The sequence below is a fragment of the Rosa chinensis genome, chromosome 5 (genome assembly GCF_002994745.2).
Source record: "Rosa chinensis cultivar Old Blush chromosome 5, RchiOBHm-V2, whole genome shotgun sequence".
Taxonomy (NCBI): Eukaryota; Viridiplantae; Streptophyta; class Magnoliopsida; order Rosales; family Rosaceae; genus Rosa; species Rosa chinensis.
In genome coordinates, this window is record NC_037092.1 from 75,929,517 (window position 1) to 75,953,744 (window position 24,228).

At 38.6% G+C, this 24,228-nt stretch overlaps 4 protein-coding genes and 1 non-coding gene across 6 annotated transcripts; 1 reads left to right on the top strand and 4 right to left on the bottom strand.

Moving 5' to 3' along the window:
- Positions 1-8,260: 8,260 nt before the first annotated feature.
- On the bottom strand, positions 8,261-9,723 carry LOC112167350. Its single transcript, XR_002923734.2, has 3 exons — positions 9,584-9,723; positions 9,346-9,477; positions 8,261-8,569 (listed from the first exon to the last, which is right to left on the bottom strand). It is a non-coding gene; the product is annotated as an uncharacterized LOC112167350 (transcript).
- A 1,565-nt stretch (positions 9,724-11,288) lies between these two features.
- On the bottom strand, positions 11,289-11,855 carry LOC112202535 (protein PSY3). The gene is made up of 2 exons (XM_024343544.2): positions 11,763-11,855; positions 11,289-11,674 (listed from the first exon to the last, which is right to left on the bottom strand). The coding sequence occupies exons 1-2, from the start codon at positions 11,848-11,850 to the stop codon at positions 11,508-11,510; spliced, it is 255 nt and encodes an 84-aa protein (XP_024199312.2). The 5' UTR covers positions 11,851-11,855; the 3' UTR covers positions 11,289-11,507.
- Positions 11,856-14,659: 2,804 nt separating this feature from the next.
- Positions 14,660-15,292, top strand: LOC112164083 (mucin-5AC-like). Its single transcript, XM_024300323.1, has one exon. It carries the CDS (start codon positions 14,660-14,662, stop codon positions 15,290-15,292), a length of 633 nt encoding a protein of 210 aa, XP_024156091.1.
- A 4,650-nt stretch (positions 15,293-19,942) lies between these two features.
- LOC112168145 (GPI-anchored protein LLG1) lies at positions 19,943-21,359 on the bottom strand. Its single transcript, XM_024305266.2, has 3 exons — positions 21,052-21,359; positions 20,842-20,901; positions 19,943-20,452 (listed from the first exon to the last, which is right to left on the bottom strand). Exons 1-3 carry the CDS (start codon positions 21,152-21,154, stop codon positions 20,094-20,096), a joined length of 522 nt encoding a protein of 173 aa, XP_024161034.1. The 5' UTR covers positions 21,155-21,359; the 3' UTR covers positions 19,943-20,093.
- A 188-nt stretch (positions 21,360-21,547) lies between these two features.
- LOC112168146 (PHD finger-like domain-containing protein 5A) lies at positions 21,548-23,516 on the bottom strand. Of its 2 annotated transcripts, none has more exons than XM_024305268.2 (2): positions 23,276-23,516; positions 21,548-22,120 (listed from the first exon to the last, which is right to left on the bottom strand). In XM_024305268.2, the coding sequence occupies exon 2, from the start codon at positions 22,100-22,102 to the stop codon at positions 21,770-21,772; it is 333 nt and encodes a 110-aa protein (XP_024161036.1). In that variant the 5' UTR covers positions 22,103-22,120; positions 23,276-23,516; the 3' UTR covers positions 21,548-21,769. The 2 variants fall into 2 exon arrangements, with proteins under 2 accessions (XP_024161036.1, XP_040362486.1); XM_040506552.1 differs by having other exon boundaries at positions 21,553-22,120; positions 23,304-23,515.
- Between the last annotated feature and the right edge of the window lie 712 nt (positions 23,517-24,228).

Sequence of the window (24,228 nt, forward strand, 5' to 3'; positions counted from 1 at the left end):
CTCTCTAACTGTGAAGTGTCTCACAATGCCCTCATCTTGACATAACTTCAAGAATGGATCAGACTTGTATTCACCACCATTATCTGATCTGAGCCTCTTAATTTTTCGACCGGTCTGAGTCTCAATCATCTTCTTCCACTTCACAAATATATCTAAGACTTCATCTTTATGCTTCATGGTGTACACCCACACTCTTCTAGAGAAGTCATCAACAAAAGAGACATAGTAGTGCTTACCTCCCAAAGATGCAGTTTTGGTAGGTCCCCACACATCTGTGTGAACATAGTCTAGAGCACCTTTAGTCTGATGAACTGCAGTACCAAACTTCACTCTAGTATGCTTTCCTAATACACAATGTTCACAAAATTCCAATTTGCAAGTCTTTGCACCCTTTAACAAACCTTGCTTCACTAATCCCTGCATTGCTTTTTCACCAGCATGTCCAAGACGCATATGCTATAATCTGGTAGTATCTGCATCATCTGTAGTCTCAGAAATTGCTGTTTCACTTGTCACTGTACTCCCTTGTAGAAAATACAAGTTTCTATCTCTAGTACCTCTCATCATCACAAGTGAACCGGAGATAACTCTAGCAACTCCATCCTTCAATGTAATTGTGAGACCCTTTGATTCTAAAGTTCCCAAAGAGATAAGATTTTTCTTCAAGTGCGGAACATACCAAACATTTGTCAATTCTCTAACAACCCCATCATGCATTTTGAGATGAATTGTACCAATCCCTCTAGTTCTGCAAGGACTATCATCTCCCATCAAAACTACTCCACCATTTACTTCTCTTAAAGTAGAGAACCATTCCTTGTTCGGACACATGTGGTGTGTACAACCCGAATCCAAAATCCATTTCTCAGAGTAATCAAGTGTAGATGAGCTTGCTAAAGCAAAATCAATCTCATCCTCTTCAAAATCATTGAAGGTAGAAGAACAACTCAATGCGAAACCAAAGTCATCATCATCTTCAAATTTCGCAACATTCACTTCAGAACCCTTCTTGTCTCTAGTCTTCAACTTGGGATAATCTTTCTTCCAATGCCCCTTTTGGTGACAAAAGGTACACTCATCTTTTGCAGGAAATTTGCCTCTTGACTTGGAACGAGAATTACTTCTTTTTCCACCAAATTTTCTATCATCAAATCTTCCTCTTGCTACAAGTGCTTCACCTGTCACTTTTTGCAATTACTTCTCCTTCTTTCGACACTCATTATTTATCAATGAATTACACACATCATCAAATTTCACAAATTCTTTTCCATGCAACAAAGTTATAATCAAATGCTCATACTCGTCAGGAAGAGAATTTAGCAAACACAAAGCCTTATCCTCATCACTAATTTGCACATCTAAATTAGCCAAGTTTGCAAGTATCTTATTGAAATCACTGATGTGTTCAGAAATAGAAATACCTTGTCGATAATTGAATCGGAAAAGTAGCCTCTTCAGGTGAAACCGGTTTTCAGCACTCTTGATCATGTATTGGTCTTCCAATTTCTTCCACAGCTCTTTTGCCGAAGTTTCCTTCATGATAAAGAACTTCGTATCCTTTGCAAGACACAATCTGATAGAACCACAAGCCCACTTATTAATCTGCTTCCTCTCCTTCTCACTCATATCTTCTGGTTTGTCTTCAAGAGCTATATCCAATTCTTGTTGACACAAGACATCCATCATCTCACACTGCCACATGCCAAAATTGTTTGTTCCATCGAACTTCTCAACTTCAAATTTGGCATTGCCAATTGATGGCCTAGTAGTCGACGATGAACCCGAACTCAAATTTTTCTTTTTGTCTGCCATTGAATCCAATCAATACACAACTCCCAAATTCAGAACCGGAGCTTTGATACCAGTTTGTTGTGCGGAAGCGTAACAAACAATGTATTGATATGAATTCAACAGTAACAAACAAAGCAAAAGAAAACAACTAATAAACAAACCACAAAGAACACCAAGATTTATAGTGGTTCACTCAATCAGTGTGATTGAGCTACATCCACTCTCGGAGCCGGCAAGATATTCCACTATGATCAATTTGGAGAAACATACAACTAGAGTTTATGAACAACTCTCTCTACCCAAATCCCCAATACACCCAAAACCTATTAACTCTCCTTTGATTCAAATAGAGAAGAAGAAGAATACTTACTTCTCATATACAATAGATAGCAACACCAACAACTAAGCTTAAGAAGCTTCAACTATGGAGTAGCTAAGTCACCAACAAAGAGAGGAAGGCTAGCTCAAGGAGTATTCAAGGATGGCTTCTTATGTTTCTCTCTTCTTCTAATTGATTCCCTTACGGCTGCCAACTTCAAAGGCGTATATATATGTCTACACATGTGCAATTAACATAGCACATGCAGCTCACATGGGATACCAACTTGGGCCAAGCCCATCAAGTCAAAGCCAACATCAACACGCAGTACATATTCCCCGCATTCGATATCTAAATATAAGCAAAAACGAGGAGCTAAAAGAAGAGAAAAATTCACAAGCAATGCCCAAATTAGAGTCATTCGGCAATTTGCACTTTCAAAAACTATCACTTTGGGTATCTCAAGTTGTTGTTTCTGTCTAATTTTAATACACACTGTTGGGTGTCAACCTAGCTAATTTGAGATTGCTGTGATTTTTTTTTTTTTTTTTAAACCAGTTGTGAATTAAAACAGTTTCGTGTTTGATAATTAAACAATACTTTTAAAAATGTTGTCAGTACATTTTTTTTTTTAATCAAGCCCACGGGAGGGGGAGGGAATAGTATATTCATCACAAGCTATAATAGGCTGTTACATACCCTTCCGCTGTCATTTAAGGACATAGACAGACAAGAAACTAGTGGTAGTACCCACAAGTGATATATAGAAATAGACCTACTCATTATACATTCAAATACGTAGAGATAGCGGAGACCCACCTTTGGTACTACCCCAGAGGCGCTAGAGATATATAAAATACACATTGGTGCTTAGCTTCCTAAATACAATGAATTTATTGTATTAGACAAAAACTAAAAACAAAGGGATGGGCCTAGGGCAAAAACCCTAGCCGAATATACTAAGGTCCAAAAGCAGCCCCAAGAGGAGAGGCCCACTCCAAATCCATCAGGTCGGCCCAAGCCATGCCTCGGCCCAACCATGCCACACAACATTCCCACCTTGATCTAGCGTCGCCGCAGATCTCCTGTGCCGTCAACGAAGCAATTCCGACCACCAAGGAGCCTCAAAACCAAAAAGCCAAGCAAACCTGAAGCACATCGGCTTGGGTTCACCCGAATCCTCGACCGAAACATCCACCAGAAGCCAGCGCCGCGTCTTGGAAGCAAAAAGGCAGAGATCCAACCCCTTCCAAGCCGTCAAAGACACCCCAGAGACCGATCACCATACAACATCTGTTGTACAAGAAACCTCCGAACCTTCCACCAAGACCTCGAGTACCACCGTCCCAAGAGAAACTGCTTTGGAACCATTGCATCACCCGTCCGGCAGCAGTCGCACAGCGTCAAGCAGACACAAGGGCACCGCTGGACGAGAGGGAGATAGGAGAAGTCGACGCTTCTTTTAGGGTTTTAGTCAAAGACGAGAGCTACTATCTTCATTCTGTGTTGATTCTATAATGTTATCAGTACATAAAACAATTTCAGATCTTGTTTTGATCGAAAGCAGGTTCTAAAAGTAACATTTGGGTTGCTTCTAAAATTTGTTATCAGTACCATATAATTTTCAATTAAAGATGTTTTTTATTTATTTACCAAACATAATAAAATCTAAAATTTTAGACAAAAGCTTATTATTTTTTTAAAGCGAAGCAATCCCAAATTTTTTCGTGGGTATTTTCGTCTGTTTATATATAAGAACTGTATTTTTGTCTCCTTTTTATCTGATCTCTATCTATTCAAACTTTTCGTCTGTTCTTCATGTTGTTATGGGCTCTATGGTCCGAGCGTAACAATATTATTTGGAAAAAGGCTTCGTTGAGCCCTCTATTTGTAGTGGATTGGATGAAGAGGTATTTGGAGGAGTTCCTAAAGGTACAGGCTAAACAACTGGCAGTGTCCTCTTAATGGTAGGCTCAAAATTAATGTTGATGGTGCCTTCCATGCGGAGACAAGTTGTGGTGGTATTGGGGTTATGGTTAGAAATGATAGAGGCTTGGGAGTTGCAGCATTGGCTGGACCGTTTCTACATGCTCACTCAGCTCTTAATATGGAGGGTGAAGCGTGTAGAGCGGGCTTGTTACTTGGTATTCACCAAGGATGGACAGAAGTTGAAATTGAAAGTGACTCCACCCTCCTTATAGCAGCCCTGAAAAGAGAGAGGAATAATTTCTCTGATGTTGGTCGGGTGTTGGAAGATTGTAAGTCCTATATGACGGCTTTCCAATCTATTGAGATCCGACATATCTATAGGGAAGCAAATGGTGCAGTAGATCGTCTCGCTCACCTTGCTAGCTTGTTTGCACTTGATGATGTTTGGTTAGAGGAGACTACTACTATTATTCAGGATGTTCTCTACTAGGATTATTGTAATTGTTCTAATGTAGCGCGCGGTTCAGGTTTTAGGTTTTATGTTCCCCCCCCCCCCCCGCGACGCAAAGTACTACTATTAATATAATAAATGGAACCGGGCATGGGGCTGAGCCTCCTAGGTAGGCTGGGTTCCAAACCCCTTTAAAAAAATTAAAAAAAACTATTCTTCCTCTCAATATATAACGTCACGGATCTGCATCTTTGCAATTAGCCCCTCTCAATTTAAAACTTTTACATCATCGATCTTTCTTTACCGGTGTCTTTCTTCTTCTATGGATTTTCCTCTTCTCTGCATTTTTTTTCTTGTGCCAGTAGCATACCCATTGTTCTTCCATGGGATTTAATCCCTAATATGCCAACCGAGATGAATGTCCAGGTCTGAATATAAAATAAATTTATACTTGATGTATGTGATCGAATCTAGAGTTAGTTAACTTCCTACAAGATTTAGTTCAAGATCTAAGTCTACAATTCCTGGTAATTTGGAGCTAATCGATTCTTGGATGTGAAAGCATAAAAATCAATTATTGATCAAGGGCAGGAGCTCATAGAAACTTAGATTTAGTCAGTCATTTTGTAATTTTTAGTTGCATATATTGTTTGAGGCCGTTGAGAGAAAAGCTATCGAGAATGTAAAAAGATAAGGGAACTGGGTTGAGGTTGAGAGCTGAGAGTTGAGAGGGGGAGAATTAATGAACTGAGTAGGAGAGAAGAAAATAAAAAATAGAATCGATTGGAGACGGACAAAAATTCTCTTGAAAAGTGGGGTGATACCTCAATTGACGTCGTAATTGATAGTAGGTATGGAAGTTGATCGATAAAATTAATTTCAGATATCAAAGTGATAATTTATAAATATGAGGTCTTGAAGTGTCAAATGATCTCGGGACTGATTGCTTTATTCTTGGTATCATTTTATGGTCGAGGTATTGGGGAAGAGCTCTTGCACGTGATCTAGCAATTTTGGGTTACGGTGTTGAAGAGAGCTTTTTTCTTCTTGAGATTGGCTATGAGGAGGTATGAAGATTTTTGGGTCAGGTTGTCTGATGAGCTATTGTTGGCATTATTCCCGAGGACTATATGTTCTATTATCGGTGCCTTCTTGTGGTCAACATGGGGGCAATTTATCCTTATACGTGGTCTGATTGGTTTGGGACACGGTATGGAAGAGGATGACATGGTTGTTTTTAGTGTTGGCGAAGAATTATTGTGACTCTTGGGATTGGTATCGTTGTGTAGCTCAATTAATTGGGCGATTAGGTTGGTTAGGGGTTGGGCCCGCTTGGCTCATGGATGTCATTGGTGATGACGGACCCATAACTGAGGTTATTAATAGGGAGGAGAGTGGGGAACTTATGTCCACCACCGGTCATTCCCGTCTTATGTAATTTTAATTTATGGAATAAAATGTCTTTTCTTTCTAAAAAAAAAAAAAAAAGTGTCAAATGATCTCAAGTTGAAGTATTGTTGACTTTTTCTCCTAAAAGAATACACATTATTGTTAAGAATAATTCTATAGATCCCAAAATTGTGTATCAAAATTGCTTATCAAGTGACGTGGCATACACCATGTCATCACTTTCTTTTGAAAATTATGCTGACATAGATTTCTTGTTGGCTATATAGAAATAAGTTATTGATAATAAAATTGATATTAAACAAAAATAGCAAATAAAAAAAATGAATAGATGCACATTTTTGTTTTTAGCAACCTCGATGCCCAGATCATAATATCAGAACAAAAACTAATCCATCGTTTTTTTTTAATCGAAATAGGTCATCCAACTTTATAATATTCAGCAAGCAGTACCAGAAACGACACACCCCTGAGGGGCTGACAGAAAGAGTCATCCTTTAGGACATACAAAGGACCTATTCTAGAGAAAAATTGAACCTCACACTCCTGGGTACATCCACCTTTTAAGGAAGTTAACCCACCTTTATTCTTACAAAACCTAGAAAACTTAGAAGCAGTTAAAGTAAATATAACAATCGAGCAACTAGATTTTGCGACCTGAAAAACATTAAAAAATACTAGGAGAGGATGACAATTCACCCTCAACTCCATCATCTAAAAATACAATGCAACATGTAGTTAGGGCCCAAGACACCCTAATCCAATAGCCCCAACGCATAGGGCCAACCCACATTCAAATAAACCTGAGCCCAAAAATCCCAAAGCCAGGAACCCAAAAGCTAGGGTTAGAGCTCCGATCTGACGCGATCCAGTGGGTGACACCTGGACCACCACCACCACTATATCCGACCCACGCCGCTGCCGCCAAGTCCACCAACAAACCACCACGACCAAGCCGACACAGATCACTCCCAGACAGAGACAGAACGCCGTCCTTCACCAAAACCAGATTCCCGCCATCAACTCCAGCAGCAGCAGCCGTGACTGGACCTCGATGATGCTCTGGGCTCAGGCAGGGCATTAGGCTGCCATTGACTCAAATATCAGAGGGTAGAAAACCCTTCCACCTCCAAGGATCCCCAGAACCTCCATCACTTGACCCATCAGGAATCAAAGTAAGAGCCAATCCCGAATCAAAAGGTCCTCCCTCAAAACCGCAAATAGCGAGTCCGAGGAGAAGGAAAAGCACAGAGAATGGGAAATTAACTGAGAATTGGGAAATTTTTTATGTATGAGTTTCTATGTTAATGGCAAATTAATCCATGATTGGTTGGTGTTTTATCTCTCTCTCTCTCTCTCTCCAGAAAATTAGGATACGAAAATAAGAACATGGATGACTTTCAATCTCCTCTCCTTAATAATATTGCAATTAGGATACGAAACTAAAAACATGGATGACTTTCAATCTCCTCTTCTTAATAATATTGCAATTTCATTTCTTGTTTTCATGGAATCATGAGTTTTTTAAAGATCAAAACCTTCCCAACTTTTTAGTCTTGACCAATGGAGCAAGAGAGAAGCCATGAGAGAGGATTTCAAATGAGTCATCAGAAGAGAGCTGATGGCAGATTGCTTCTTCTTCACATGTAAATATGTCAAAAGATTAGGGTTTGTAAATTTTTTTTTTCCATAATTTGTATACAAAATCTTTTCTCAATTGTGTTTTTAATTAAATAAACAAATACAGGTCATTGAAATTCCATAATGATATTGATGAGATGGTGTGTGCCACATCATTTGGTAATCCATTTTTGCATAAAAATTTGGGATCTCTAGCATTACTCGTTTGTTAAATTGATAATCGTTAATGTACTGAATTAGATCAAATCAATGGATGAACTGAATCTGTTCAACCTGAGCCATTCATGTTCATAATAATAAATCACGATTATGATTTATGAATACTTAAACGATCATCAATTTGGCTGAAAATTTACATAATTGATCTACTCATAGAGACCTAAAAATTGAATGGTTGAGATGTCAATATGTGATAGAAAAATAGATCCCTTAAAATTGCCAAAAAAAAAAAATATCTATCAGCTATATGTCTAAATGGCTATCGATCCACTCCCATATTATACATTTACAATTACATTTTAAATATCAGAAGCCTCCAAAATTCGAAGGTCCTGTGTGGCCGCACCCACCCACACCCCCTCAGGGTTGGGCCTGGTTGTGATCAATTTAACATAATTAATGAGCTGTTGAGCAGTATGAACATAATTAATTAAGCTCAATGCATGTAAATCAAAACCAAGTCTCATCAGCACATAGATACTCAATTTGGCTAGCTAGCTAGGTGTTTAACTGATTGAAGAAAGTGGTTATTATTTCATATTCAAAGTATTACACAAGTAACCTCACATACAGATACAATTCAAAACGCAAGAGCCTGTAATTAAGCTGGAGATTAAACCAATAAATTAAAGAAATAATTAAGCATGCACCATAGATTTATATGAGCTAGCCCTTTCGGCCACGGAGTTTGCCTGGTTTGGCCTTGGAGGTAGATGGCGGATCATGCCCACGATTCGCAGTCGTGTCACCGTAGTCGTCTAGTCTCGCCATCAAAGACCTCCCCTCCATCGTCATTACCATTTCGTCGTTATCTATAATTCAACCAATCAAATACACAATTAATAAAACAATCAGTCTTACATAAACTAAGAATTAAATTAAGAATATACATACAAGACTATGCTTTCTTATATCCTAATTAATAAATTACAGCTAGGTCTAACGAGAGAAAAGGACAATATGTCATTGTTGGTCCGTGGAATTTGCATATATACCAACAAACAAGTTATCAAGTCTGTGACTCTTTGGTCCCCTAGCAATTGAACTGTGATATATTATACTAGTTACAGACAGATATGTATGGATGCAAGTGCTTTAGTATGAACTGGTATGAATCCAACTGGTATTTCACAAACTTCAAAATTGCCCATCCATTGATTTCAAATTAACTCAGACAACAGAATCGATACCCGAAGTGTTGCAGATCACTTGCAGAGTTAATTACCTCTTAATTAACGATATTATATATTAACTCTGCAATTTCAAGAAACTATTAATATCTAGTTTTTACACAGATCTCCCTAATCTCGGCTTAAAACTGATCTGCTTAATTTGTTCATCGACAAATGAACCTCCACTCTCATATATATTCACGAGGAAGAACTAATTAGCTTCATGCACCCAGTTTCATTCTCAGTAATATATGGCAAGCTGATTTGGAAGAGCAAATTAATCAATGGGCCGGGAACCCCTCAACCAGGCCAGAATTTAATGAAAAAACGATCCAATTAGGCATGCATGAACTAATTAATGGAAGAAGAAGCTAGTAAAGGTGGAGAAACCTAATAGATTATAGATATATGGATACCTGAAACTGAAAATGGATTGATGGTGTTCCTGAAAGCAGAAGAGACTACAGCAAAAGCCAGCAAGAGAGACAAGCACAGCCGTATACCTCCAAATCCCATTTTCATTCCCTTTGTTTTTTCACTCTCTCTTCCTACATGAGAAACATATATATAAGGCCTAATATAATATAATCGAGAATTAATAATATGACTATATGGCAGGTTTAGAATTAGGAGTTGACGATAGCAATTACGTACAAAGTAATTTGAACAAATATTCATGGCTCTCACGTTCGTCGACATGAACAAGACTCTCCTCTCCTCTCTTTCCGTAGAGCTCCAGTGCACGTTTGGTGATGAAGTGCTATATACCTTGTAGTAAAGTGATAGACCTAAACTATACCAAAATGGAAAGACAAAGACATTGGTGCTTGGATGATATGAGAGATCATGATCATCCCCAATTGGCACCCTTTCATTTCTTTTTTAGTTTCACCATTGACTTGATGAACTTTAATTAGTTTTAGAAAGTAGATAGCTATTTTGAGAGATATACGCTTTATCTTTGACTTTAGGCCACTTGTATAAAAATATAGTGAAGCTCGATCTACAAGATTAGATTCATGTGCACGGATGAACTAGCTGTAGCCATCTTTTTGCCACTACTGAAATGTAATTTCTGTTTAGTGTAGCAAAAAATATTGGTTGAAACCTAATTTGCGATAATTTCCTTTACAAAAGTTGTAATTGGTAATCGCTATCTTTGTCGAGTAACGAAAACATATACATTGAGTTTATTGTAGAGAGAAGAGTAACATATGAAAATGCAAATGTTAAAGCATTTTAAACTAATATATATATATATATATATATATATATAGGCCGGTTCTGAAGCGGACGTCCTCACTTCGCTAAAGTGCGGACTACGACGCAGCAGCTGCGTCCTAGGCGGCGACGGCTGCTCGGGGCTTGGCGAACGGAGGCCGGAGGCATCCCAGACGATTCTGGACAGCGATCGAGGTTGCAAGTTTTGGGCAGCGACTCGACCTGCAACTGCAACTTTCTGGGCAGAGTTGCAACCTCATCGCCGGCGAGTCCACCCGACTGCAGACCGGTCCGTCCTACCCCTGGCCTCCGTCCGGCAAGAGGCACCGCGCCGTTGAAGCTTGATCGAGGCTGCTGCGTCGACGTTTGCACTTTAGCAACAGTGCGGACGTTCTCTTTGGAACCTCTCCGTGTATACACACACACACACACACACACACACACCTAAGGAGGTCCTTAACTTAGCTTAAGAAACAAATTTCTATATTTTGACCACTTTTCGATCGCATATCCACATCTTAACCGTTCAGTTTTTAGATATATATGAGTAGATCACTGCTGCAAATTTTCAGCCAAAATGATGATTGTTAAGGTATCCAAAACTGCAAGTTACACGAATGGTTCAAGTTGGACAGATTTGGTTCGTTCGTGTAAATTGCAGTTTTGGATGCCTTAACGATAATCAATTTAACTAAAAATTTGCAGAGATGATCTACTCATATATACCTAAAAACTGAAGAGTTAAGATGTGAATATGTGGTCGAAAAGTGGTCAAAATATGAAAATTCGTTCCTTAAGCTAAGTTAAGGACTCCCTTAACAGAGCAAGATTATATATATATATATATATATATATATATATATAATCTCTTGCATAAACACATGTATATGAATTCGAAGTTTGTTGGGTTCTTGAAATTATGAAAATATATTATAAAAAATACATATTCATAGAGTTAGGGTTGTGGTGCAAAATAATTGTTTGTACATAAATTTAATATGAAATTAATTAATGGAAGATAACTAATAATTCTTACACTAACAATTTTTTTTTTTTTAGGATGAACCAAGTTAATTAGAAAGTCAAAAATTAAATTGGATCCACAAAAATGCAAATGATATATATAACTCTCGTCTAATTATATTATATAGCCACACTTCATAGATCCATAGATCGATGTAAATGAGACACAAGTTACAGAATTAATGAGTGCCTTCTATATTGCATGTAATTCACACGAGAGTTTTCTTTAGTACGTTGGAAAATCTCACATTATTTTATCATTAATTGAAATGAAGATCGACTCGTTTTAATATTAATTGTAGGTAGCTCTCTGTATGTTAATGCCCTTTCGATGTCATGCACCATCATCCTTGTCACCGTCAACTTTGCCGGATTTGCCATTAGGGGGAGGGGGATGAGAAGGGGGCGGATCATGTCGAGGATTAGGACCTGGGTCAGGATAGTCGTCTAGTCCCATGGATATGCCCTCCGTGCTCTCGATTATCACTACCATCTCACGATCTACAATAATATAACCAGACAAAAACATATATAAAACAAAAAATAGATAATACCAAGAACATAGATAATTAATTGTGTGTGCATATACCTGGAAATAGAATCAAGTTCCTGGCAGAAGAGCTTAAGGCATAGACAAGCAAGAGAAACATGCACACTCGACTTCCTCCAAAGCCCATATTCATATTCATTCTTTTTCCCTGCGTTCCAAAACAACATCTTATCTTATATATTAAGCAAAAGGGGTGGTTAAATTATTCCCATAGGGTTGATGGTGACTCTTTATTACTAATTAAGATATTCAAACGTATCTACAAGGGTCATCAAAAAAAAAAAAAGTATCTACAAGGTGTCTTGGAGAGTCTTGACGCTTTTTGTGGATATCAATCATCTTTCTACTTATTTCGCCAATATTTCCTCAATTCATATTTACAGAGAGGTAGATCTGGTTCCTAACCATTTCGCTCATCTAGATTAGAAATTATCTCAAAATAGTATATGGTGTAGTCAGTTCTCCTCTTCTGTCTTTCAGCTTTTACATTTTGACTGAGATTTGCTCATTTATGTTTTTAACTTTAAAAAAAAATAAAAATCAAAACCCAATATATATATATATATATATATATATTATTCCTTACAAGGACAAAACTCAAAATAAAGCAAACCAAATATAGTGAAGATAAAATAGTCAAAAATATCTTATATACCAAACAAGAAGGGGTTTAGTAGTCAAATTCTCAACAATCCATTAAACAGCCTTCCTTTGAAGGAAAAAAGATGGAATATTGAAAATTAGAATTTATTAATTCTTATACGTCAATTATCTTTTTTTAATCGAAAGAGATGTCAATCCACATGACCACAAAAGTGAGCAAATGACACTATTTTTCTTGCCACATTTATGCAATGGTGACAAGCCTAGTGTAGTTTTCCATTTTCGACCGACCCCTCTATTTACAGATTGATAGTGGGACTTGACAATTTCTTATTGGTAAAAGTTGGCACCAATGCTGAAATGGTGTATATATGTTGTGGGTTCTACTCATCAGAACCTGCGATGTGCACCATGTGGGTTTTACTCATGCCTCTTCTTACTGAATACCGACACCTCAGGGAGTGACTTTGGGGAAGGCGTTCTAGGGTTTGAGTTTTACTGAGGTTAGGCGGCTGCTTGTCTGGCGGCCCTACCGCGTTGGCATCAGGGTCTTGCCACGTTGGTGTAAGGTAGGCGCAGCCAGACAAGCGTTGTTTCATCTATTTGGTTTGGTTCTTCTTTGGTCGTGGGTGCTGCACGATTTTCATTTTTCTTCTCAAATGGCGGCGGCGACGATGCACTGCTTAAATTCCTGGTGGTCTTTGAAGGACTAGTGGCTAGTGGCCAGATCATGGTTTCACGCCATGGATCGAATGGTGCTGGTAACTGTCCGACAACGATTGGTTGGGAGATGGTGCCGGTGGTGGAATTTGGTAACTGGTATGCTGGGGTCCGATGACTCGATCGTCTTTTGGTTTATGTGGATTATGATTGTGTTTGGGTACATTGGAAACGTGGGATACAACGAGGGGGTTGGTGGTCTGGTGTGTTCTTAGATTCATGGAGCTTTGGTAGGTGGGCTTAATTGTTGGAAAAAACCATGTTTTAGGGACATGCAATTGGGTGGGTTTATGTGGGTGATAGTTGGCATTGGTCAGGGGTTTCTCGATGATGTCCTCCTTAGGTGGTTACATCAACAACAGAGATGGTTGGGTTATCCTAGGTCAAAATTCTTGTATACTGGGAATCTGGGATCCAGGTTTTTGGTATCATGGTTCCTCTTTTCATTGCAGTTTTCACCGAAAGGCTAGAGTCGACATCGGTGGAGAGGATTGCAGATCATGACAAAGTAATGTTTTATTTTATTAAGTCTTTGGTTTTTAGTTTTTGGCTGGGTATAATAAGTCTCTACTCATTTGAGCTAGGGTATTGGTGTCTTGGTCTTGTCGTTGTGCCATTATTATGGTGTTGTTCCCGGGAACTATGTGATCTAATTTCGGTGCCTTATGGTTGTCAACATGGTGCCTTATGGTTGTGAACATGATGGTGCATTGTTCTTGCACGTGGTCTGGTTGTTTTTTGGACACGGTGTGGAAGAGGGTAAAGCGGTTCGTCTTAATGTTGGTGACAAGGTTGTATCGTTACATTCGGGATTGGTTTACTTTCATTGTAACCCGAGGTTATGGGCTTAAAGGTTGGTTCGGGGTTGAACCTATTTGATTCATGGATTTCATTCATAGTGACAGACCTGTAACTATTAATGTTTGTAGGAATGTGTGTCATGGTCTTGAGGCCACAATCGATCATTCCATTGCTTTGTAATTTGGTAGTTTATTAATGGAAATTTCTTTCTTCTCGAAAAAAAAAAAAAAAGAATACCGACACCCCAGACCAAAAGCAGGTCACCAATCCATGAATGTTTTCTGGATCCAACCTCTAAACCTTAAATTCTTAGCAAGGAAACTTTACGAAGGCAAAATCAAAGTTTGCTTTCTTGTTTAACCCTTTTATGGCTCCCACATTAATCACTTGTTCGTTCTAATCACTCATGGCTGTTGCATATACCTTTCAAATCTTCAGCAATCAGATCTCATAGAAGAACATATACGAATTGAATCTAAAGTTAGGACCCAATTCTGTGATCAACCAAGCCCAAGTGCGTATCGAGGCCCAAAATAGCTCTTTTGGCTGTGAAAGCCCATATTAGGTCCAATTATGTAAAATGATGTCGTCTATGCTGACTATATAGCTGGAGTCCAACTGCATTGTAAAAACTAATCTGAGAATTGAATTGAATTTTCCTTTCGCTTTTCTATTTCCTTTGTTTTCCATTTCTCTTAGGGTTGGGACCCTAACAACTGGTATCAGAGCTCCAAATCATTGGGTCGAGGGCTGGAGATCCACCACCATATTTGTCAACACTGCCGCGTCCACCTGACCTAACTGATTTGGGGATGAAGCTCCAAATTTCGAAAGAAGAGACATCGGCGTGGTGCAGTGAACTTGAGCAAACTGCAACGTCGTTTCATTCCGAGATACTACACAAGTTGAGGCAACTGCGTTTGGAGCGAATAGCTCAGGTGATGGAGCCTTCGGTGCCGACTTCTTCTGTTTCGATCATATCTCCGCCGGTGACTCAACCTGTCTCTTCGGTGTTGCAATTTGGGACCATCGATTCTTACAAAACAGCACCAACAACTGTACATGATGCTGCCGACACCACCATTATTGGCCACGTCGGATCTCTACCACTACCAGCAGCAACAACCTCCACCTCTGCTGCCGTCAAGACCACCAGTCCTTCACCAGCAGCAAGAGGTGTGGTACTCGAACCAAAATCAGTACCAGTCATTACAGCCCCCATCGCCTCTACAACAGTGGGTTTGGCCACCTCACGCCAACCATCTACCTCCCTCGCTGGGCTATTATCATCCACCACCGCCTCCTCATTATGCGCACCATTATTATCCTCAATCTCTCTCTCACGGACCTCCTCAGTCTTATTATCCTCAGCAGCTCAATCGGGAATGGGCAGCTCAAAGTCCACCAAGGTTGGTGCAGCAGAAGTCGGGAACTGGGTTGGCTGAGATGGGCCCAGAGATCAACTCGTTTTACTCATCGGGTTCTTCTTCTATTATGACTATGGGCTCCTTTCAAGTGCAACTTATTGGATGTTTGAGCACGATGGTGGAATTTGAAATTGAAGGCATTGAAGTTCCAATAGGTGTGAGCTTGGAGAATGGATTTGATCAAATTAGCCGTGATGTTGAATTGCAGTCCGAGTATGACAAAGTGGTTGTTGCTGAAATAGGGGATGTGGAGTTGAAAACTGATGTTGTTGGTGCCGACGGAGTTGATTTCTGGGAGAGAGAGGAAAAAGAACTTGAAGCTAAAGATTGTGAAGTTGTTGATGATGATGATAAGGACGATGAAAGGGAAAATGACAACATGATATTTAGGAACTTTGTACCTGCTAAACAATTATTGGAAGAGCTGGAACGAGAATCGGATACTGGTTCTTACTCAAGTGCAGAGAGTTATGGCGACCGTTCTCTGAGTTATGGTGATGATTCTCAGAGAGTTGATAGGCAGATTATGTCAGGCTTTGGTAAAGAAGTGAATACTAATGAACGTTTTTGGGAGTAAAATTGGTAGAAATGTTGAGCTTGCACTTTTAGGTTCTTTATCACAACATCCGCAATCCATCGAATTAGTGAGCTCGCCACCGCCGTCATCAATTCAAACTTCTCCAGGATCAGCTCAGGCAATGGCCCCAACTAAAGGTCTTGTACGAGAGGAGGAAGACGTCGACAAAAATAGGACAGGTGAACTTACAGAGCTTGATAGCCTATTGACTATGGTAGGAAATTAGTTCCAATATGCCTTACCTAAGTATTATAAGTATGGAAAGGATATTGGTGGTACATATTCTGTGGTGAATGTTTTTAATGCATTGTGTGCAAGACTTGAGCGTTACATTGAGGGTTCAAAAAAGAGTAGTCACTATGTACTGCAACTATGCTTCTCTGGATTTGATAAGAAGGGCTGTGATAAAGGTAGTGGCCACACTCATTTAACAGATGAACTTTTTAACCTCAGCAAAGAGTTTGCAAGGAATATGAAGATACTTGGGGTAAGTATTTCCGACTTGATATCTAAAATTGGGAATTCAGAGATAATGGCATCTGGTAAGAGCTTGAAATTTGCTTTTTCACTGATAATTGCCTTGATTGAATTATTGAGTTATGTTGAGAAAAATACGAAATGGTTTTCCCAGATCTTAGTGACTAGTAATAATAGTGGGTGCTTGGATCTACACCATGATCATGGGCGGCGTATCTCTAGTGGCATTGAATTTAATAGATTCGTGGTGAGTAGAAATGATGGATGCATAGTTGTTCTTTTCTAGAACATGAATGAAGAAGATGATATGGAAGAGATTGAATTGCCTCCTAAAGTTTGTGACTTGTTTAATGGGGATTGGGTTTTCAATCCTGTGTCTCATCCTTTGTATAAAGAAGACCAATGCGAGTTCTTGACAACCCAAGTGACTTGTATGAGGAATGGAAGAAGAAACTCTATGTGTCAACATTGGAGATGACATCCCAGAGATTGTAATCTTCCAAAGTTCAATGCAAGATTGTTGCTGGAGAAACTTCAAAACAAGAGGCTCGTGTTTGTGGGGGACTAATTGAATAGAAACCAGCGAGAATCAATAATATGTTTTGCTCAGTCTGTAAGTCCTCCTGGGAGAAAGAGCTTGGTGAAGAATGGATCTCTCTCTGTTTTTAGAATGGAGGATTATAATTCTACAGTACAGTATAAGTGGGAGACAAAAGGGTCTAGGAATTTGCTTATGTCGGCTCATCCTCTACATGTGAAGCTTCTTATGAATGATATTGAAGTGGTACACAAAGGAATTAAGCCATTTTCTTTGAAGGACTTGGGCATTTTATTGGATGATGGTAATGGAATTTTTATCTAGTTTTTGTGAAAACTGATAAGTCAACTCCGCACATGGAGTTGGTGTTTGAGAAGGAAAAGGGCTATATGGTTATTGGCTATGATATTACTGATGAGAAGGCTAATGTGAATATTGTTAAGGTGCATGTGAAGAAGGCCTTTGATGAAAAATGGGTGGCAGAAATTACAACGAAAATTGTCGTGGTTATGGCAAATGCAAGGCTTTACATCACTACCCATACCAAAGTGATAATTGGAGTTTGTAAGACCATGCAACTTTCTAAATATGTGATCACAAACTCAGTTATGTGTGCTACTGCTCTTGGTGTGGCGAGGACTATAGAAAAAGCACAAACTGATGAATTTGATGAGAAAGCTAAGAAGAAGCAACTTGTTTCAGGATTAGATGAGAATAAGCTATATTTTATAATATTGCTGCAATATGGGAATTCTAAGGTGGGAGGAGAATTTATAAGTGATATATTTTGCTTGCAATTGTTGCTGGACTTGGTAAGAAAAACGTTGCAGACTTGGACATGGAAAAATAGAGAATCTTTGCAGACTTAGATGATTGTTAGTAGGTTTCTCTGTTTCTACATGGTAATAATTAGAGTGGATGATGTTATGGAATTCTCAAGCAGGGACAAAGAATTGATCAAGGCAAATTCTACATATGATTGTTTGACTGTAGCAAGGGTTCATTTTGATCAAGATGTTTATTGGTTTATCACTTATTCAAAGCTCATTCTTCATGTCCAATTGTATCCAAAACTACTTGGTTTGGGGTGTCTTCCAGCTGAATTTCAAGAGACAAGGGGTTTGCAAAAAGAACAATGTGCTGTTATTATGTGGTCCAGAGCTCTTTCAAGTTTCAAAGAAGATAGGGTACTGCCAGTACAAGATATGATTGTATTTGGAGTGGAAGCAACAATTGGTAACACATTCTGGGGAGGAAAGGTAAAGGGTGTCAATTCTACAAGGATTATACACATGTGGATTGCAGTGACTTATAACGAAACAATGCAAGATGGTTATGAGATTCAAAAATTATGGGTTGTGATCTTGGCTTTGTGCTGGAGTAGCAGTATATTTCTTAAACTTGAGGTCAAGTTTCAATTGAAGAGAGGTGGTGTTGTTAGGACCAAATTCTGTGATCAACCAAGCCCAAGTGCGTATCAAGGCCCAGAATGAGCTTTTTGGCTGTGAAAGCCTATATTATGTCCAATTATGTAAAACGATGTCGTCTATGCTGACTATATAGCTGGAGTCCGATTGCATTGTAAAAACTAATCTGAGAATTGAATTGAATTTTCCTTCCGCTTTTCTATTTCCTTTGTTTTACATTTCTCTTAGGGTTGGGACCTTAACACCAAATTTAGGGATATTGGTCGGGAACTGAGTTGCAATTACTCTGATAAACGTGGGTCATTTGAATATTGTTTAGCTTTTGTCTCCATGTAAAGTGGATTTTTTGGTTGTCTTTGTCTGGTTATACACGACGGTGCATCAAGCTCCCCCTCATCGCGCACTACTAGATTGAAAAATTGATCACCTTCTTCTTCTCTTCTCAGATTTCCAGTTGTGACGGTCGCTCGCTCTACTGGCACACAAAACCTACAAATCCCCAATCAGGTCCCCGATTTGATCGCTGCAATTTTGATTCGGTACTCTTCTTCTCCGATCTCGTCCCAAAAACGTTCCTGTTCGACTGTGGCAGAATGAGGCCAAGATTCTGTCCGTGATTCACACCCTAAAACAATAACATAAGGACCAACCCAAAAGGTAATGCAGATTCATAATGCCCATGGATAAAGGGGATTATATAGACCATAAAGTAGCATGCGCAAGAGTACAAATATGTGAATGCTGCTGTTATGAAACAAAAATGTGAAATAATCCTTCTGCTAACTTTTTTCTAATAGTTGAAAAATGATATATATCAAGAAAAACCTGTATCTATGCGGTGGCGCAGCTCTTGTCCAGGATATGTGCAAAGCCCAAAATATGTGTCAACACCAGAATCAATACTCTGTTCATGTTATTATATAAAGATGTTAATGTGCATTTGCCTTGACAATGCCGGGAAGACCACGCTGCTCCGCATGCATGTTGAAGGACGAGGTTTGTTTCTGTATAGTTTCCAAGGGAGAACCAAGAATCACGATAGAGCAGACTATCACCGGATTCCGTCACTTGGCAAAACAAACAAAGGTCAGAGGTTATGCCAGTCTATGACTCTCCGACGCCTAAGTCAGATATTTATAAGAATAGTGATAAGGTAGGAATAGAGAGAGGAGTGACTTACCTTGAATGAGGAGAGACATCTATATATAGTGTTAGGTTTGGGCTTGTTGCCCTTTCCTTTCTCATGTGGGCGTAGATGTGGCTTATCAAAGTTGGGAATGTGAGACTAGCATATGTGTAGGCCTACCTTGTAGAGTTAGTACCCAAGCCTCTTTCGGTGGCCAGTTGGCTCGGTATTTATGTTCAATATGCATATGGCATAAGGTTCGTTTTTGTATTTGGTTGTATGATTTTGTTTGATTTGGTGACGGTGGTTGGTGGTGATGGTTAATTGGGGGTTAATTTGTGAATTATTGCTAGGGTGCAGAGACCAGTTTGCATTATAATGTAGCATGATAGCGAAATCTGTTATAAACTTGGTGACTGAAAACTACAAGGGGCACAACAGAAAGCATGTTATGCATATGATCGAATATTGGATGAAAGAAAAAACTGTTTGATTCTTGATGTAGAAATGCGTGTCTGCGGTCTAGCGAGAATGACAAAGATATACTATTAGTTAAGAGTAAAGTAATTGAATTAGTATACAAATTGGTGGAATAAAACAGGAAATGATTGAATCAGATTGGGTTACAAGTAGTTAATTGATCTTGTACGTCAATGAGCAGCAGCAGCAGCAGCTCAAAAGAAATGTAAAGATAATAATAGGAAGGCAGTGGTGAGTGCTAAGTGAGTAGCTGATGCGGCCATCACCGTGGAAGCTGTGCTGGGTTTTGGTGGCTCAGCATCAGCACATTTAAGACCAATTTTATTTTCTTCACGACATTGAGATGAAAACAGGCCAGGAGGGTATTTCCCATAGATGTTTATGTAGCTAAACATGGTTGCAGCGCAATCACTTTTTTCGTCACTAATCTGATCTGCAAAAGGGCAGGCAAATTTCTTGAAAGCTTCACAACAGATTTTGGGTGGGTAATTTGGTCCCTTGCACGTGCTTGTAAGGATTGTGTAGTTCTGATTCTCAAAGTTCACAGGGCAATCTGCACATATATAGTATGTGAGTTTTGATAATGCAATATCGTCATACTTGATCGAAATCTCTGAGCAAAGCAATGCCCTAGCTACAACATGGTAATTGTATGTGCGTAAGATGATTTAATTCGTCCATATGCAGATACTAGTCTGCAAGAGATAACCACATACATTCAAAAGCAAAAATATTATAAAGACTAGATCGATCTGAATTCATCACGATTATGGCTTCAGCCAGTATGTCAAAGGAGAAGGAGAAATATATAATTAGATCCAGCTGATTCAATCACACACACAAAGACGTTTTGAACACAATGAATTGGTGGATGAGTATGCTTTATGTGATAAATAAAATGGCAAATGGAGCCAAGAAAGTGAAAACAGAAATGATCTTTACTTTTTTTGGTTTGAAGAAGGGAACGTCCAAAGGATCCACGAGGAGGCTCAAATATACCATCTGCAAAATTTTACAAATTTCCAAGTAAATATAATAACAAATGATAACCAAATCATCATGAAAATTTGAAATTAATTAGTTAAACCAAGAGTGATGATGTATTGGAGATATTTAATTAAATTTTAAAAAAGAGTTGAAATATATAATTACAGGAAATGAAGGTGGCGGAGGAGGTTGAAGCCAAGCCCAAGAGGATTAGGAAGAAGAAGAAAATGAGATAATGACATGATGATCGATATGAACAAGTAGTCATTTCTTTGTTCTTGTTTCGATTTCAGAGATCGAACACCAAACCTGTGTGCCGACGACGTGGTCTGTGGATCGATCTCTGCGTTTATCCTCCTGGAGTAGAGCTAGGGTCACCCAGCGCCTCTAAATTTGCTCGTCTACCTGTTTTTGTTTTTGTTTTTGTTTTTGTTTGTTTTTCTTGGTAGGAAGAGAGAGAAACAAAGGGAAATGGAAGGAGCAGAGCCAAGATAGCTCTTCATCATCAATCTGTACGTTTTGTTAAGTCTGTTACATATTGACATGTGAAACGATCACAATAATAGTTCTTTTTTCTTTTTTTGAGAATAAAGTTTTGTTCCTTAACCGACCGAGACAAATTAAGAAGGGCAATGATATGAGGCCTCAATGAGATTTGGCCTATAATCATGCAAGTCTCAATTATAATAGGTTAACAGCCACAATTCTTCTGATTTGTCTAACATACATAAAAATGCTAACAACGGCAGGTCTCTAAAAGTCGTACACTTTTCCACAAAAACTACAAAAAAAGGATGGCTCAAATGTGATTCAATCCGATACAATTCTTTCAAAAGCAAATGTATTCAGCTCTGCCCCAATTTCAACAGCCATAATCCCTTCATCATCTCTTCTTAAAACCGTATTTCTTCCGTTCATAAAAGAGATCTGTTTTGGCACTTCCTAAATTGACAATCTTTGGGCATCCATCCCTGTCTTTCTCCTGCTGTGTACACTCTTTGCAATAGTAAGCATCAGAAATCCCGACTCCTCCACAGATAACACAACGACCCTGAAATGATCCGTAGTTGCATTCATCACAAACCCTCACAAGGGTGCAAGGGCGCACATAAGAGTCGCATATGACACACTTACCATCACACTTCTCGCAGAGCCGCCCAATGGCAATCCCCGGTTGCTTCCGGCACATGATCAAATCGGGGTGATGCTTGGCCATCGCTCACTATGCTGTAATCTGCATAGATGTAACAAGTATTAGCATTTGTACCTTCAATTACTATAAGACAAAGCAGACTAGGTCAGGCACAAAAACATACAGAAAGGAAGATATACAGAAGGTGATGTTTTATGTTCAACAATTGAATCCTAAAACTCAAGCTCCTAATGAACTTCTAGTCCATCTTTTCAAAAATAAATAAATAAATAAACTTCTAGTCCAGCTAAAGCAAGACTTGCTCAACACTCCCTTAGATGATCTCTTTTCTTGGTGAGCATCGGAGTTCTCCAGTGTCGTCTACCACATTGAATCTACCATCAAAGCTGATGCTATTAAGCGCAGAGACTCCATAGTATTTGCAGCCTTGATAGTCACTCAACTTGGCCAAAGTGAGACTGAGTGCTCAATATTTCTTCCTAAACAGTTAGCACAATCTGAAGAACAGTCTAATGCATTCAGAAAAGATCCGAAAGTATTAGATTGTTGTCCAAAGATACCAGTCTGGTCTCTATTCCCCTAAACCCTAGGATTCTCCGATATAGTCAAACCATACTGAATCCATCCTAAAGCTGAAGCTACTAAGTACACAAACCGAAAAACACTAGCCTCGTTAGATACTTAAGTCAACCAAAGTATTTGAGCATTTCAGTCTAAGCAATTACATTGGCAGAATCCCAACAACAATCTAATAGGTCCACAAAGAGAGGAAAATATGAAGTGTTTCACAATTTTAAACATCCATCAAGAGCCATTGCTCGAATTGATGCCAAGTTAACAACTTAGAAGGCAAGATAACATTACCCAACGTCTAGAAACAGAGCACATTGAATTAACATGCCACAGTGCTGAAATTATTGCATCACAGAATTTCCGACTATCATCAATTGCAAAACTTGATAAGAAAATTAAAAAAAAAAAATCAATAACTACTGAAAGCAGTGCAATAGCCAAACCCTAAAAATCACAGTTCGAGTAAATTCTGAACCAACAAATTTTGGAGGTAAAAAACCCAAATATTATTACACAGCAATTACCTTAATACTCATCCAATCAATAATAAAAAACCAAAATCTTAAGCAAAACCCCCCAAAAACGAAGATATTACGACTACAAATACTAAGAAATTCAAAATCAAGCTCATTGAATTGAAGATATATGCTGGGTATAGTTAACCTTATGAACAAGGGGTCGGAGAACTAACCTGAGTTGCAGAGAGGAGGCGTAATCGAACTTTGAAGAACAACGGACGAAGGCAACTACAGAAGAATCGAGATTCGACTTGGAGAGACAGACGCTGGTTATAAATATAGAAAAGCAGTCCGTTCTTTCCAGAAAAGAAAAAGAAGAGTCGGCACTTCAAATTGGGCCATTAGAATGCAAGTTTTCTTTTTTTGGGTATGAGGCCTCAAATGCAGGTGGAAAACGATCATCGGCCAGGAAATAGTTAATAGCCGATATAACTTTTTTTTTTTAATAATTTTTTTTTTATATATCTATACTATTATTAAGAGAAGAGGATTTGTTAGCCAAAATCAAAAATTTTGACAGAAATGACTTTAGAATATTAAAAAACTTTGAGAATTAATTAAATCATAAGGACAATTATGACATTTACAAAATATACTTTTATTATAAAAAAAAACCCACAACTCACTTTTTACTCCCACTATCTTCCCTCTGTAATGACAGTTTTCTTTTTTATTTCTGAAAAAATAAAATAAAAAATACTTGCACATGCTCTGGAGAATGACTAGTATAAAATAAATCATTGTATTAGTCGCATTGGTTCAGTTGGTATGAGCGTATTTATAGTTGAGCCCCGATCCAAATTTGATCCCCGCTGCCAGCAATTTTGCGTTAGTCACGCAGATTTAAAGTAATCACTTAGGGAGAGGATCCTCTCCTGAGCTAGTTTTTAACTTGAGTTACCTAAGCTTTCAAGCTGTTGAGGAAAAATTGCGCACAGTGAGCATAAATGTCACCTAACATAATTTCACCCGTATTCATTAAAAGAATAGAGTTTTAATTAGTTCGGGTTCGACCCATTCAAGACAGAATGTGTCTTTTAATTACAATCCCCATTATAGGGAAACACCATTTGATTCCTATTATGAAGAAATCAATTG

What these genes read in the sequence shown, in the direction of transcription:
- LOC112202535 (XM_024343544.2), bottom strand. Translation starts at nt 11,850, where the DNA reads ATGGGCTTTGGAGGAAGTCGAGTGTGCATGTTTCTCTTGCTTGTCTAT. An exon ending in GAACTTGATTCTATTTCCAG is followed by an intron (nt 11,675 to 11,762) that starts GTATATGCACAC and finishes ATATTATTGTAG; the next exon opens with ATCGTGAGATGGTAGTGATA.
- LOC112164083 (XM_024300323.1), top strand. Translation starts at nt 14,660, where the DNA reads ATGAAGCTCCAAATTTCGAAAGAAGAGACATCGGCGTGGTGCAGTGAA.
- LOC112168145 (XM_024305266.2), bottom strand. Translation starts at nt 21,154, where the DNA reads ATGACTACTTGTTCATATCGATCATCATGTCATTATCTCATTTTCTTC. An exon ending in CTCCGCCACCTTCATTTCCT is followed by an intron (nt 20,902 to 21,051) that starts GTAATTATATAT and finishes AAAATTTTGCAG; the next exon opens with ATGGTATATTTGAGCCTCCT. An exon ending in CCTTCTTCAAACCAAAAAAA is followed by an intron (nt 20,453 to 20,841) that starts GTAAAGATCATT and finishes ATATATGTGCAG; the next exon opens with ATTGCCCTGTGAACTTTGAG.
- LOC112168146 (XM_024305268.2), bottom strand. Translation starts at nt 22,102, where the DNA reads ATGGCCAAGCATCACCCCGATTTGATCATGTGCCGGAAGCAACCGGGG.